Source organism: Notolabrus celidotus, chromosome 9 (genome assembly GCF_009762535.1).
Source record: "Notolabrus celidotus isolate fNotCel1 chromosome 9, fNotCel1.pri, whole genome shotgun sequence".
Lineage (NCBI taxonomy): Eukaryota > Metazoa > Chordata > Actinopteri > Labriformes > Labridae > Notolabrus > Notolabrus celidotus.
In genome coordinates this window covers 21,920,007-21,933,846 of record NC_048280.1, presented here as the reverse complement: position 1 = coordinate 21,933,846, position 13,840 = coordinate 21,920,007, and the positions used below count along the sequence as shown (strand labels likewise).

Sequence of the window (13,840 nt, the reverse complement as noted above, 5' to 3'; positions counted from 1 at the left end):
GCTCACAAAACCTGACCTTAAGCAAACTGTGTTTCATTCTACTACTCACTTTTGACATTAGTATTCAGTGTGAAGTATGAGGAACTCTCATTTTGGCTCGATAAATACTACTTGGTTATCAGATGACTTCATAGGTTGAACTTTGCTGAAGGGTGCAAAGACTGAGAGAGTCAAACAGAGCAAAGAAAATAAAGGTTCAGTCTTTTGTTCTACCATTTTAACAATGCTAGCATAGCAGTGTAAACAATATATCTGGTTGTTTATTAAGTCTCTGTCAAATGATTCCTCCGAGTGTCTGCACACAGTCAGCATAAAAAACAGCTTGTTTTCCCACCTTCAGCTTAAGTCGTCTGCCCCTCTTAATCTTTATCCAAAATTAACAAGTTCTGCAGAAGTAAGGAAATATAATCCATCAAAGTAAACAAGGAGCTTTAATTATGTTTGTCAAAGTAATTGTTTAAAACATTTATTTTATTTTGCCTGTGGTTTTCTCTCTGACCAAATAGTGCATTGTATAGTGCTCCATTTTCTGTCATTCACCAGAGATCTAAAGAAAGAAACAGAAGGCCCCACTAGATAATAATCCCTTACAACAGGCTGCTTTAAAAACTTCACTGTCGCGTCTGTGTCTTCTTATTTGGGGCGTCTCTGTCAGCTGGAACGGTGCTTAATTTTGTTATGGCGTTCACATCATAAAGTTTAGACACACACTAAAAAAAAACTGATGAAATGCAAGAAAAGGGATTGTGTGACAATGAAAATCTAAATGACAGAATAATTTCATTTCAGGTAACAAAATAAAAATAAAAATCAAGAGGGCATTTTAAGTTGACGCTTTTGCTACTCTGACTGACCTGTTGGCATTGAGATTGAGTTTTTCCTCTGTGTCTGTAAGGAGCTGCTCAAAGTCTGATTCACTGGAAACCCCTGGAACCAGCAGCTCCACAAAGGCATGGTCTTCAGGAAAATCCCCTGGCCACTCCATGTTACTCCACAGGGGAAAGGAACTAGAGAGGGAAAAAAAAAGAGAGGTGACCTTACTGTATAAAATTAGAAACGCTACACATGACATGTTCAGGCTCATAAAAGAAAGTAATGAAAGAGACAGCACTGGTGTCAGGATTAAATCAACAATTACGGGTGACACCAAATAACAGAGATCTGGAGGGTTGTATTATCCCAGCTGTCTGTCAAGAAACTAAACACACATTGTGCGCTTTCTCCATGAATACACACACATACATACATACATAACCAGGCAGACTTTAGTAATTTGAAATTTCCTCAAACAAAGAGTCTTATTAGGAGACACAAATCAATTGCACCTGAAACACCTGCAACTAAAGAAGCTTATCATCAACAGAAGCAGTTTCTTCCCTCAGACCTGCTGATCAAAATGCATTGCCTCAGTCTCTCACTATTCCCACCTCCTGACACTACAGTGAGTTAACACAGAAAAAAATAGACCAAATAAATAAACAATGAGGTGAGATGCTCTTCAGTCAAGGCTTTAAATAAACAACTCATCTCCTTACGTCTCTGCCAGAACTGAGGGCCGCCCCCCCTACCCTGTGGCGCTTAACGCTCATGCTAACAGCCAATCCCACGCCGGTGCTGCGTTGCTGGGTCTCATATCAACATTGTCATCAACCCGAGTCAAGTGGAAGGTAATGGAGAGTGTCTGTGTCAATTTAGCTTTCTCACACTCCTCCGCCTCTCGCCCCTTTTCCTCGTCATCTGCTCTGATTTTAATAATCCCTGTCAAACTCCAAACAGCTCCCCGCACTGCGCCCCGCTTCTCCGCCGCTGCACACACTCTGTGCCACTCTCCCTGACAGGGCAGACAGGAAGCTCAACATTCATTAGCCTGCACAAAGGGAGGCCTGTCCAGCTGGACAAATATTATTTTCCTCTGCTGACAGCCTCACCAGTTAAGCTTGTCCTTTATTATTTCTGCCTCTCTTCTTCTCTCTTACTGTTTCCCCTCATCATCACGCTCCCTCTGTGCCACTGTTTGAGAAGGCAGCCATTGCTGAACGGAAAGAAGATTTTAAATCCATGGATTAGGAACTCAACATTGTAATTATATGGCTGAACCAGACAAGTGATTTTAAAAAGTGTCTGTTTATACCTCTCTTTATGTGTATGAAAGACAGTCAAAGCAGATGGACAGCAGGTCTGAATGTGAACACTGTATGTCTGCTGGGTGTCTACTCCTGGTCTGCCAACACATCATCTGTTATCTCAAGCATGAGTGTATACATTTGAGTGTAAGTATGTGTGTGTGGATTCTCCTCGCTGCACACAGGGCCTCATTAGTACTAGACTTTAAATCATCGGGTCTCCATTGTCTTGTCATTAGCTCTTTACAAAGCAGATGTTGGAGGAGCCCCTGTGTGTTTCACAGTGTTGCAGCAGGGACAACTGGGCCAGGCACTGAGACATCCACTCTACATCTATTAGAACAGGAAAGAAACACAGTCTCACACACACTTACACACACAACACCTCACTGTTCTTTGCTCTCTTGCCGCTGCCTGTCTACCCCAGCTAGGCTAACACACAGGCCCATTTACAGTAATGAGTTTTGTCCTGAAATATTTAGCAGCACGTCCCCCAGGCCACCGCTTTAAAGCCACTTAGAGCATGCCAAGTTTAAAGTCAACATTATTTTAAAAGGGGGTACCTAACAGTCTGCCCGTAGAGGAAACATAATAATTAATAGGTGCATATTCTGAGATCACAATACAGCTGAGAACTATCTCATGCAGGCCCAAGGGGGACCATGTCTTCACTGTTACTGTGCACCCATGCACTCCTGCTGCACCATACTGCTGATTTTATTCTGTACATTAAGTCCTGTCTGCTAAGTGATAGAACCATATCCTTGTCAGCTTTGATACAGTAGCAATTCAGCTCCATTCAAAATGCGTTCACTCTTGTAAATTATGTTGGTCACTTTCTGTCTATTACTACAGGGAAATATGTGTAGATACTATGTTTCAGAAATATGTTTTGTAGCAACAACCTGCCTCCTCACAACAAATGCCTATGTGATTATCCTACACTGAGGCAATGAATAATACATGACTTTGATACGTATACTGCTTGTCATTGCTGTGTTCTGGTGGAATATCATCTTCATTCAACAGCAATAGAGAAACCAGAGCAATGAGTCAATACAACTCTGAAAAACAAGCCAATACAGTTGGGAAGTTCTTGTTGCATCCAAGATGGCAAGATTTCAAGTTATCCACCTCCTAAAAATGCATGTGCTAAAAGAGACGTACAAACACAGCAACCATATAAATTTAAAGTTGCTGTTTGTACTTGGTTAAAGCACAGATACAACAATTCAGTCAAGAAGAAAGTAATGTATCTAAATATATTGTAGTCTAGAAAAATACTTAACCTAATAAAGCTGCAACCCATTGTTTGTTGCATTATCTATAAATCTTTGGTTAGCAATATATTGATTTGTGCGTTCTCAGATATGTTTAGATGACAATGAAAGTACCCCTCCTAATTCAAACTGAAAACTGAATTCATGTTTATAAAGCAGGGATCTAAAAACCAAATCAATTCATTTCAAATAAAGGCACACTAGAAAGCAAGTTCAAAAAGAGCAGAAACCATCACACTAAAGAAGCTGAAGCTTGTGAATTCATTAATATTTTTAGGATTTAGGATTTTTTCCTGTTGGCGCCTCTTGGTCAGGTCATGTGTGTAAATGAGAAACTGGTTCTCAAACATTTTTACCTGGTAAAATAAAGGTAAAATAAATTAAAAAAAAATAAACCCAGGTATCTGATATGAGTCTCACTTCTGATTTAAATGACAAATACATAAATATTAATTTATGAATGTTTTACTCCAATTCCAACAGTATAGTTTATAGCCTATTTGGGTAATTTAAATATACTGGTAATCTGTTCCATACCAAGCTGGTGGTTACCATAAAAATCAGTACATTGATAAAATAAACACATTAAAGACAGGACGGGGCGACACGTGGGTGACCTGCTGTTGTAGTTGATCACGTGAACCAGAGCATGACAGATGAATCCCTTAAATCACAGCAGATGATCTCTGACACAGCGGACAGCAATGCACTTGTTGATTTAAACCACAGACTGTCTCACACGACATGAGGTGCATTTTCTTCAGCAAAGGACGTAGCAGAAACATGATAATTCACGTATGTCTGTGACAAACGTGGTGTAATTATTGTTTGACAGTTGTATTCCTACCTTCAACAGATTTCTGTATATTCCTCTCTCCTTCTCAGTTGCTCCGTTACACATGGAGAGAATTTGACCTGCGTCATTTGCTGTAGCTTATTGCTGACTCTCGTCTAAGATAGCTTTTTTTAAGCACTTTCAAAGTGGGAAACTTAGAAAATTCAACAGCAAACAGCAAATCGGGTATTATAATTTGATGGCGATGAATGAAATCTAAACTCCCTGTACGTCACCCCAACATAGAGGAGCTGTTTTTTTACCATTATCCGCGCGATTTCAACATCCCTCCATTATTTTCGAAACATTTGTTTGTTATCAGTCCATAAAAATGCCCGTGAATAGTTTTGGTGCTGTGTTATCCCGTTATTGTGGGTATTTCCTGGGTCAGAAAGCGTCCGTGACAACAACCCGGAAGTAGCTGTGTGAAAACTTCCGCTCGACGGAACATTCCATTTGACAAACGAAAAAGGGGGGACTCGACCAATATTGAGGGAGACAAGTGGGACTTTTTCAAAACCATTTTCCACCATTTGAACTTGACATTATATAGCCGAATTAACATGTTATATTTAAAATGCGCATGTTGATCTGATGTTAATACATTAAAATGTTTTACAATGTGAAAAATCCCCCCCCTCCCGAAATAGTTAAGTCATGAATGAGCTGGTCAAACATGGCAGATGGAGGAGAAACTTCGCAAAGGATCTGATACAACCATACAACTCCAGCATTAATTAATTTATGCGCAGGAATTGCAATTTATGATTGTTACAGAGTGTGAAAAGTATGCTCGGAGGAACTATTTGGACACCCCACAAAGCCATGAACACATTTGAGACTCGTTGTCCACGTCAGACTTTTGGCGCGCGTCTGTATGCAGCTGGCAGGATACAGTCATCACAGGTGGTATGACAAAGGTACCTGATCACAGATGAGCCAGCTGATATATATATATATATATCTATAATGATGAATGCAATGTAGGTTTAAGATCATTCTGTTAACACCAAGACTGTTAAAGCGAAAGTAATTCACATGGCGTAGAGTTCGACTAGATGTAGATGTTTGTTTTGCATTGAAACAACGTAAACAACAACTAAACTGGCATAACAATTCACAGACAATAAGCAGTACTTTTTGGTTGTTTATATAAGGCACATTTGAAGTTGTTCCAAGCCTAAAGTTTATGTATCTACTTACATTTACAGATCTTACTCTCACTTTGTCTCCTCTTTTATTTAGTTCTGTTTACTTTAATGTTACTTGTTTCCCCAGGATGGCGGGCTGCACACGTGTTTTCCAGATCTCTGGCGTCAAAAACCATGACAGGAAGAGAGCTTTGGTCCAGGGAATCCAGCATCTGGGTGGAAAATACATAGGTGGCTCAGTGAGTAGCATCCTCAAAAACCATTCTCACTAAGAATGTCAACTTCATTTCAAACAAGGATTTATTATTTTCCAAGTAAGCCTGCAAAATTATGATTTAGAAAGTGCTTTAAACTACCTAGTGGCTATTACGTCTAGTGATGTCTTAAAATTAGTCTCAACAGCAGCCTAAAAAACAGTATCAAGAACACTAAGCTAGTCTTTGAGCTAAAAATAGTCGCCAAATGCATAATTTTAGCTTTGTTAGATAAAATGTTGAATCACCTAGTGAATAAAAAACTTGAGACACCATGGTCTGTGTATTAAAAGCAGCCCTATGCTGCTTTTCTTGTTTGAGTTGCAATCTTGAGACTTTAAATCTAGTTCCTAAGGCAGCCACCTTTTTAAAGCATTTCATTATAACACTACCTTAATTGAACTTACAGTGTTTCAGTGGGTAATGCTTAAATGCACTAATTCAGTGGAACCAGCAGCATTTCTGTATTTTGGCTCCTTAGTTAACTGCCCGTTTGTGCTAGAGTTTGAAAATACTGCAGGATTCGCTTTCAGAAGGAAAAAAATTGTCTATGACTTAACCAAATTTCTCTGCCTGTGGGTCTGTGAATGCTCGTGAATAGAAATATTCACCTCTTGTCAGGGAGAGTCTGAGTACCTGATACTGTACTTTACATAGCTGATTTACTACTGTGGTTTTTACAACATGAATGACAGCTATGTTGACTCAAACACCTACCGTGGATGGCAAAAGTCTACACACCCCTGTTAAAAAAACAGGTTTTTGTGATGTAAAAATTGAGACCACGATAAAACATGTCTGAACTTTTTTCACCTTTAATGTGACCTATAACATGGACGATTCAATTAAAAAATATATAATATTTTAGAGGGAAGAATAGATAGTGAGGGCATCTCCAGTGCACAGCCCATTTCATCATCTTCATCTTTTTAACGGAGGCCTGGAGGTTTTGTGCCAAAACTGACTGGTGTTTGTAACTGTTCATACTTCCTCCACCTTGACTAAGGCCCCGGTTCCAGCTGAAGAAAAACAGCCCCAAGCATGATGCTGCCCCCACCATGCTTCTCTGTGGGTGTGGTATTCTTGATGTGATGGTCAGTGGTGTTTTTAATGCCAAACATACCTTTGGAGACTTCATGTATGTTTTTGAAACATTATGCCGGGCTTAGATGTTTTTCTTCATAAGATTTGGAGGGACGTCAAGTTCCTGGTAATGTCACTGTTGTGCCATATTTCCTCCACTTGATGATGACTGTCTTCACTGTGATCCATGGTATATCTAATGCCTTGGAAAAATATTTACACCCTTCTCCTGACTGATACCTTTCAACAATAAGATCCGTCTGATGCTTTGGAAGCTCTCTGTGGACCATGGCTTTTGCTGTAAGATGCAACTGAGGAAATGTCATGAAAATCCTCCTAGAACAGCTGATCTTTATTGGGATTAATCAAAGTCACTTTAAACAATGACAGGTGTATATCGACTACTATTTGTCATGAGTTTAAATGCGATTGGTTAATTCTGAACACAGCCACATCCCCAGTTATAAGAGGGTGTGTACACTTATGCAGCCACATTATTTTAGTTTCTTATATTTTATTCTTCCCCCTAAAAGTTTTTTTTTCAATTTAATTGTTCATGTTATATGTTACATTAAAGGCGGAAAAAGCTCTGACATGATTTATCTTGGTCTCATATTTTTACATCACAAAACCTGTCATTTTAACAGGGTGTGTAGACCTTTTCTATCCACTGTAGTTATGAACTACCTATGCCATCCTTTTGAAGAGTCTTTATCCTCTACCTCAAAATACTAATTATCATAAAAGTTTGTTGTTGGATAAGTTAAATATATATTTTATAGGATTTAATTATACTGAAGTGTGTCACTCAAATCATTCATTGAAAGCAAAAGACAACACATTGAAATACAAGCTATTGAACTGTTACTTCTCGCATGGTAAAGTTTTTGCCATTAGTAACACAAAGATGGAAACATTTTCTTTGCACCAACATTGCTCTTATTTAACCCTTATTATTGAGCACAACTTACAAGGTCATATTTTAAAAGCAATGAGTGGCTATTTATGTTTTATTATTTTATGTTACTGTCAATAGACTAATGCAGTCCATTTCCAGGTGTATCAATGTGCCTGCACTCATCTCATAATCCCAATGGTTTTGTCCAGTGAGAAATTTTTGGCCGCCTGTGCTGCAGGTAAGTCATAATGATTACTACGATTAATTTGTTCTGTCTGATTACTTTGATCATACAATAACACTCATCCTTTGTTGAAATCTGACTTTTCCTTTTTATTTTCCTCCAGGAAAGTGGGTTGTGACACCAGACTATGTGGTGGACAGTGTCAAGAATGGCTTCTGGCTGGCAGAGGGACCCTATGAAATTTCCATATCCACAAGCAACACATCTGCATTCTACCCTGTCAGGCAGTGGAGGGAGAAGGTGGCCAGTGAAGGCTTTCAGGGGCCTTCCAGGGCTGGAGGGTCCTCCTTATGGTCCAAGAGCCCACCGCTGGGCCATGTTCAAACGGTAAGATGTCACAGATGAAACTTTTATCACTAATCACAAGGATCCATACTTGAAGAAACATGTTGAAAGTAAGATACAAAATAATTCATACTCTGATTTTCCTCAGGCTATTAAGAGCGGGCAGAGCCAAGTTTACCACTGCCCTCCTCCTTCGAATGCTTCTGTCACTCATGTTATGGCTAAACCTATCACAGAGGACTCAAAAGCCCAGGATGCTCCTTGTATCCTGTAAGCTACATTGTCCAGCACCTTTTTGGGGTAAGTAGCTGTCATTTAAGGGAAAGGTGTGGTTGAGGATACACCCAGTGATCATTTTTATTTTGGATAATGGTTGGATATTCGTAGAGATAAATTGTTTAATTGTCCAGTCAAATATAAAACACATTAGAACTCAATATGACGTACATGTTAAATGATAAAAAGCAACAAATCTTATATTTGAGAGGGTGAAATCAGCAGATGGTTGTCATTTTGTCAGTCAATCTTAGTTAATAAAGCACAGATATATTATTCAGTGTTCATTTGGCAGCTGTTTTAATTCTTGTCCTAGTCTTAATGTTTATGCAAAATGGCCTTTAGTTTTAGTCACATTTTTATTTTTTTTTTATTTTTTTTGCCTTTCTATAGTTTTAGTCTAGTTTTAAAGATCCAAAACTGTCTACCTTTATGTCTTTGGCAGAGCAATTATGTGGATTTATATGACATGCAAGATGGTCATCAAGGTGAGATGAGGAGGGCTGGACTTTTGGATGTGGACTTCTCTGAGCTGGAGACAGAGCTCAGGGATTTTGCCATCAAACAGGAAGTAAGGGTATATGTGTTATTTTATCTAAAAAGTATAGTTTACGATCAGACAGTGATTCTCTTAACTTGTCTGTCCTGATTTTCTTTCCTTCAATGATCTGTTTTGGCTTTGTACGTGTTTGACATTGTTCTGGGATTGTCCACTACAGGGCAGGCCGAGACTTTGCTTCCTTGAATTTCTGGGTTACCATGACCCATACCATCCGCAGTACCAGGTAATACATGCACATATCCCACCCACTCCCACACAACTGATACATCTCTAAAATAACTATATGTTCATCAAGAAGATCAGGTCATTCATTTCCTTTATGTCATACATTCAATGGGAAGTGGCACATAGAGCAAGGGCACATCATACTCAGGTCACCAATTTAACCAGCACTGTCAGCTGATTGGAGAGTTTTGATTGGCAGGCCTATTAACAATACTCTTCACTGTCCTGTCCACACCTTACCCAAGTGGATCTCCATCAGATTGCTATTATAAGTGCTCATGTATTTCCATTCTGTACTTTCTGAATCCATATGCTATTTGCCAGTGACAGACAGTCAGAAGTGACCCCCAGGAACTTTTGATGCCCATTCACTTCCTATTTCCATTACCCTTCTGCCCTCACTCTTTTCCCCCTCTCTCGCCCGTCCATCTCTTTGAGTGCAATGTTTTCCCTCCTTCCCTCATACCTCTAAGGTTTCATCATTGTGCTTTACTTCCTCCAGGCTATAGAAACAGACTTCAGCAATGTTGGTAGTATGATAGAGTGCGGGCTCTTCATCGAAGCGTTGGACTCAATCAGGAGTGCTTTGTACCCTGGCGTGCTGCCACCAGCGGCTCACCTGGTCTCCCTCATAGACTACGCACAGCAGGTAGGACTAGATTTACCAAAGTGCAACAATTCTCACCTGCTGTTGCATCAGCCTCAGAGTGTGCATTGAAGTATAACTGGCTGCACCACTTTTCTCTTACCCAGTTTTACTTTCTATTTTGCTTCATCAGCATTTTCAATAATTTGACGAAGCTGTAATCTGAATATCCAAACTATTCCAATAAGGTTGTTACCTGTTTCTTATGATAGGGAATCGCCACCTCTGTCTTCCTGAGAAATTTCCAGCAGGTCATGAATAACCTGCTTGTTACCAACCCTCCCTGGCTGGCTCCATGCAAAGTCAAGAGATACTTCACCCAGGTGCTGCAATGTCCTCGGTGTAAGACAGGCACTTGGACTTTTCTAGAGACGGCCATCAGGTACACTTAGAATCACACAAGATATCATGTCAGATAGTCTAGTTTAGTCCTGCCAGTAATTTAACTTAAGTTGCACTTTAAATTACAAAGCGTATCCCTAAATGCTCTTTTACATCAAAAGTAACCACATTAAACAATAAACAAGAAAGTTTGACCTTTATGGAAACTTAGTCATATTCTATAATTATTTTCTTGATGTTCTGTATGTGTGTATTCCCCCAGTTACTGTCTGTCTCCTGAGGCCACCTGTCACCCGCTCCCTGGTCCTGCCCTGCCAACACTGTTACATTTCCATAGTGACCTCATTACATTTTTCCTCAAGCTCTTCCAAGGAGAACTCCACTCTATCACCACTGGGTAATATATAAATAGACATAGTTATTGAAAATGCTTTATTGTCTCTTTTTGATTGCAAAAGGCAGACATTTTTCTTTAACTTGCACATGCAACTATAAGCCGTTAAAAACGCAAGGCAACATGTTAAAAGAAGGAGACATTTTTAATCCCAAACTACTGTATGTCCTTGTTCGATTCTTTTTCTAAAAGTTAGATACTTTTCTACCCTCTGTGTATCAACCAAGAACCTTTTAAATTTACATGGACAGAATACTCAACCAATCTTTCTATTTAAGGTGATGTGTGCATGCATCATAATTTATTTATTTTTAATTCATTAAATGTGCTCCTTTTTTTACAATAACAAGGTGAAAATTCACATAACATTTTTTCACTTGTATATCTGAACCTCAGTCACTATTATTTGTTGATAACCTTTATGCTTTATGACCTGAAATCCTCCCAAATCAAATTTGTATTATTTTTAAAATATTTTATGCCAAAACTATGATTCAAATTTGATGCCATTCACAAATTTCTGAACAGTCGGGACAGGAACAACAAAAACATTTAAAAAAAGTTGATTAGTGCTAAAACATAGCACCAGGAGGATTGCGAAAAGTTAGTAACATTACTGGGTTTAAAAAGAACTCCAGGGAGGCTGAGTCTCTTAGAAGTATAGCTGGGAAGAGGTTCACCACTCTGTGACAGACTGTGCGAGCAGGTTCAACAACTTCAGAATAATGTTCCTCAAAGTGAAATTACAAAGAATTTTGAGATTTCATCATCTATAGTACATGAAATGATAAAAGAATCAGAGAATCTAGAGAAAATTCTATAACAAAGGGACAAGGTCAAAAACCAATACTGGATCTTCAGGCCCTCAGGCTGCAGTGGATCAAAAATCACATCCAAAATCACATCAAAAAGTAATTATGTTGAAATGCTGAGTCAGCATTTCAACATATTGTTATTCAACTTTATTCTTATTATGTTGAAATGCTGAGTCAGCATTTCAACATATTGTTATTCCTAAACTTTAAACTTATTATTTTTCCACTTCCGTGACCGCTTTCACAGCCTTCAAATTTTGTCCGATTTTCACCATTCAACTTTTCAACTATTCAGCTTCTTCACCATTTGCAGGCTATTACTTTTCACATATTCAACCCTTATACTTTTTGAATTATTCAACTTTATTTAACTTTTTTTTAACATTGAAACAGATGGGAGAATTCAGCAAATTTGCCTTTCACTCATTCAACTTTGAGATTCTACAGCTTCAGCATACTTCAACTTACAGCCTTCATTTTGCATTAAAATGTTCACAAATCTTTCAGCTATTAATGTTGTATTCAACATTTTTCTGTATCTTTTACAGTTTTTGATATTTTACAGCTTAAATGACATGAAGTTTTTTGCTGCTTTTCTAACTTTAACATTGGTGTGTATGGCGGACTGTTCATGGCAGCAGAGCACGTGATGTCATCAGACAGAGGGGAGGCCTGCTGATGAGATCTTTGAAATTCTCCAAACAAACTGCCATAAAATCCAAACAATTCACTCCACATACACAAATAAGACATCAAAACGTTCCCTGTCTTCTCCTGCTTCTGTTAAAGAGGTAACCAAAGCAAAAGATTGTACCGTTGAGCCAGCAGGTCACCAACTGTCAGAGAAAGTCTCTCTGCTCGGACATCTGCCGTAATGTTAAAAATTTCTGGAGGGAAGCAAAAGTTTCACTTTTCTTAACTTGCTGCCCTGACTACATTTCTGACTGTACAGACATGAAAACACATCAGTGTGTTCATCAGAGTCTTGTGATGCTCACGGTTTGATCCTTTTTCTGATAGCTATTACGGTTATCGCACAGTGTCGGCATATGTAGACCCTAATTTACTCCATGAATCCCATTCTTAATCAACTGTCCCACAGCAGTTACACAGCTGGTCCCATCACCATGGCAATGGCTAATGACAGTTGGAAACAGTTAATGACAGTTGGAAACAGTTAATGACAGTTGGAGACACAGGTGATTCAGATGACCTCATCAGTTCTGACTGTGTACACAAAGACACAGCCGCACTACACCATGTGATTCAGTGAACCTCCTCAGTGAGTGACAAACACACACACACACACACACACACACACAAACACACACAGGTGATTCAGATGACCTCATCAGTGAGTGACAAACACAAGCACACGCACACATGCACACACAAACACACACACACACACACACACACACACACCACACACACACACACACACACGCCACACAGGTGATTCAGATGACCTCAAAACACAACACACACACACACATACACCGACACACAAACACATACACACATAGGTGATTCAAATGACCACATCAATGGGTGACAAACAGAAAGGACGCATGCACACACACACACACACACACACACACACACACACACACACACACACACACAGGTGATTCAGAGGACCTCATCAGTGAGTGACAAACACAAGCACACACACACACACACACACACACACACACACACACACACACACACAGGTAAGACCTTTCCATAGTTTGTCAAGCAGTTTATAGGGTGCTACTACTTCTAACACTTCAACTTCTTTTAATTTTTCCACTTTATTCACTTCTTCTCCTTTTTCACTTTTTCCCTCCCTTTTCTACATTTTCCACTCCTTCACCTTTTCCACTTCTACATTTTCCACTCCTCACCTTTTTCCACTTCTAGCAATTTTCCACTCCTTCAACTTCTTCTCCTTTTCCACTTCTTCCACTTCTTCACTTCCTCTCCTTCTACATTTTCCATCCTTCCACTTCTTCTACTTCCACTAATTCAACTACTTCTACTACTCTTCCACATGTTCAGCTGTGTTTCACAGCTTTCAGCCTTCAGCTTCAGCATTTCAACGCATTTGCTTTCAGGAAATGCAACCTTTCTAGTTATTATTATTTTTCCACTTCCGTGACCCGCTTTCACAGCCTTCAAATTTTGTCCGATTTTCACCGTTCAAAACTTTTCAACTATTCAGCTTCTTCACCTCTTGCAGGCTACTACTTTTCACATATGTCAACCCTTATGCTTTTTGATTATTCAACTTTATTTAACTTTTTTTTAACATTGAAACAGATGGGAGAATTCAGCAAATTTGCCTTTCACTCATTCAACTTGAGATTCTACAGCTTCAGCATACTTCAACATACAGCCTTCATTTTTGCATTAAAAATGTTCACAAATCTTTCAGCTATTAAT

At 39.1% G+C, this 13,840-nt stretch overlaps 2 protein-coding genes across 7 annotated transcripts in view; one reads left to right on the top strand and one right to left on the bottom strand.

The window, feature by feature from the left end:
• Positions 1-4,672, bottom strand: part of kiaa0825 (KIAA0825 ortholog) — a 123,789-nt gene extending 119,117 nt beyond the window's left edge. For 4 of the 6 annotated variants that reach the window (XM_034691307.1, XM_034691309.1, XM_034691310.1 and 1 more), the window contains exons 1-2: positions 4,251-4,671; positions 855-1,007 (exon numbers count right to left, since the gene is read on the bottom strand). In XM_034691307.1, the coding sequence (XP_034547198.1) occupies positions 855-985 (131 nt within the window). In that variant the 5' untranslated portion in view covers positions 986-1,007; positions 4,251-4,671. Of the gene's footprint in view, positions 1-854; positions 1,008-4,250 lie in introns of all 6 variants that reach the window. The other 2 variants (XR_004632363.1, XM_034691308.1) reach the window with 2 other exon arrangements.
• Positions 4,673-5,195: 523 nt separating this feature from the next.
• The window catches only part of slf1 (SMC5-SMC6 complex localization factor 1), a 44,590-nt gene continuing 35,945 nt past the window's right edge, over positions 5,196-13,840 (top strand). Inside the window, 12 exon segments of the mRNA XM_034691315.1 lie at positions 5,196-5,221; positions 5,517-5,628; positions 7,784-7,862; positions 7,972-8,115; positions 8,118-8,176; positions 8,269-8,416; positions 8,419-8,453; positions 8,875-9,000; positions 9,149-9,214; positions 9,719-9,865; positions 10,075-10,244; positions 10,467-10,601. Coding sequence (XP_034547206.1) covers positions 5,208-5,221; positions 5,517-5,628; positions 7,784-7,862; positions 7,972-8,115; positions 8,118-8,176; positions 8,269-8,416; positions 8,419-8,453; positions 8,875-9,000; positions 9,149-9,214; positions 9,719-9,865; positions 10,075-10,244; positions 10,467-10,601 — 1,235 coding nt within the window. The 5' untranslated portion in view covers positions 5,196-5,207.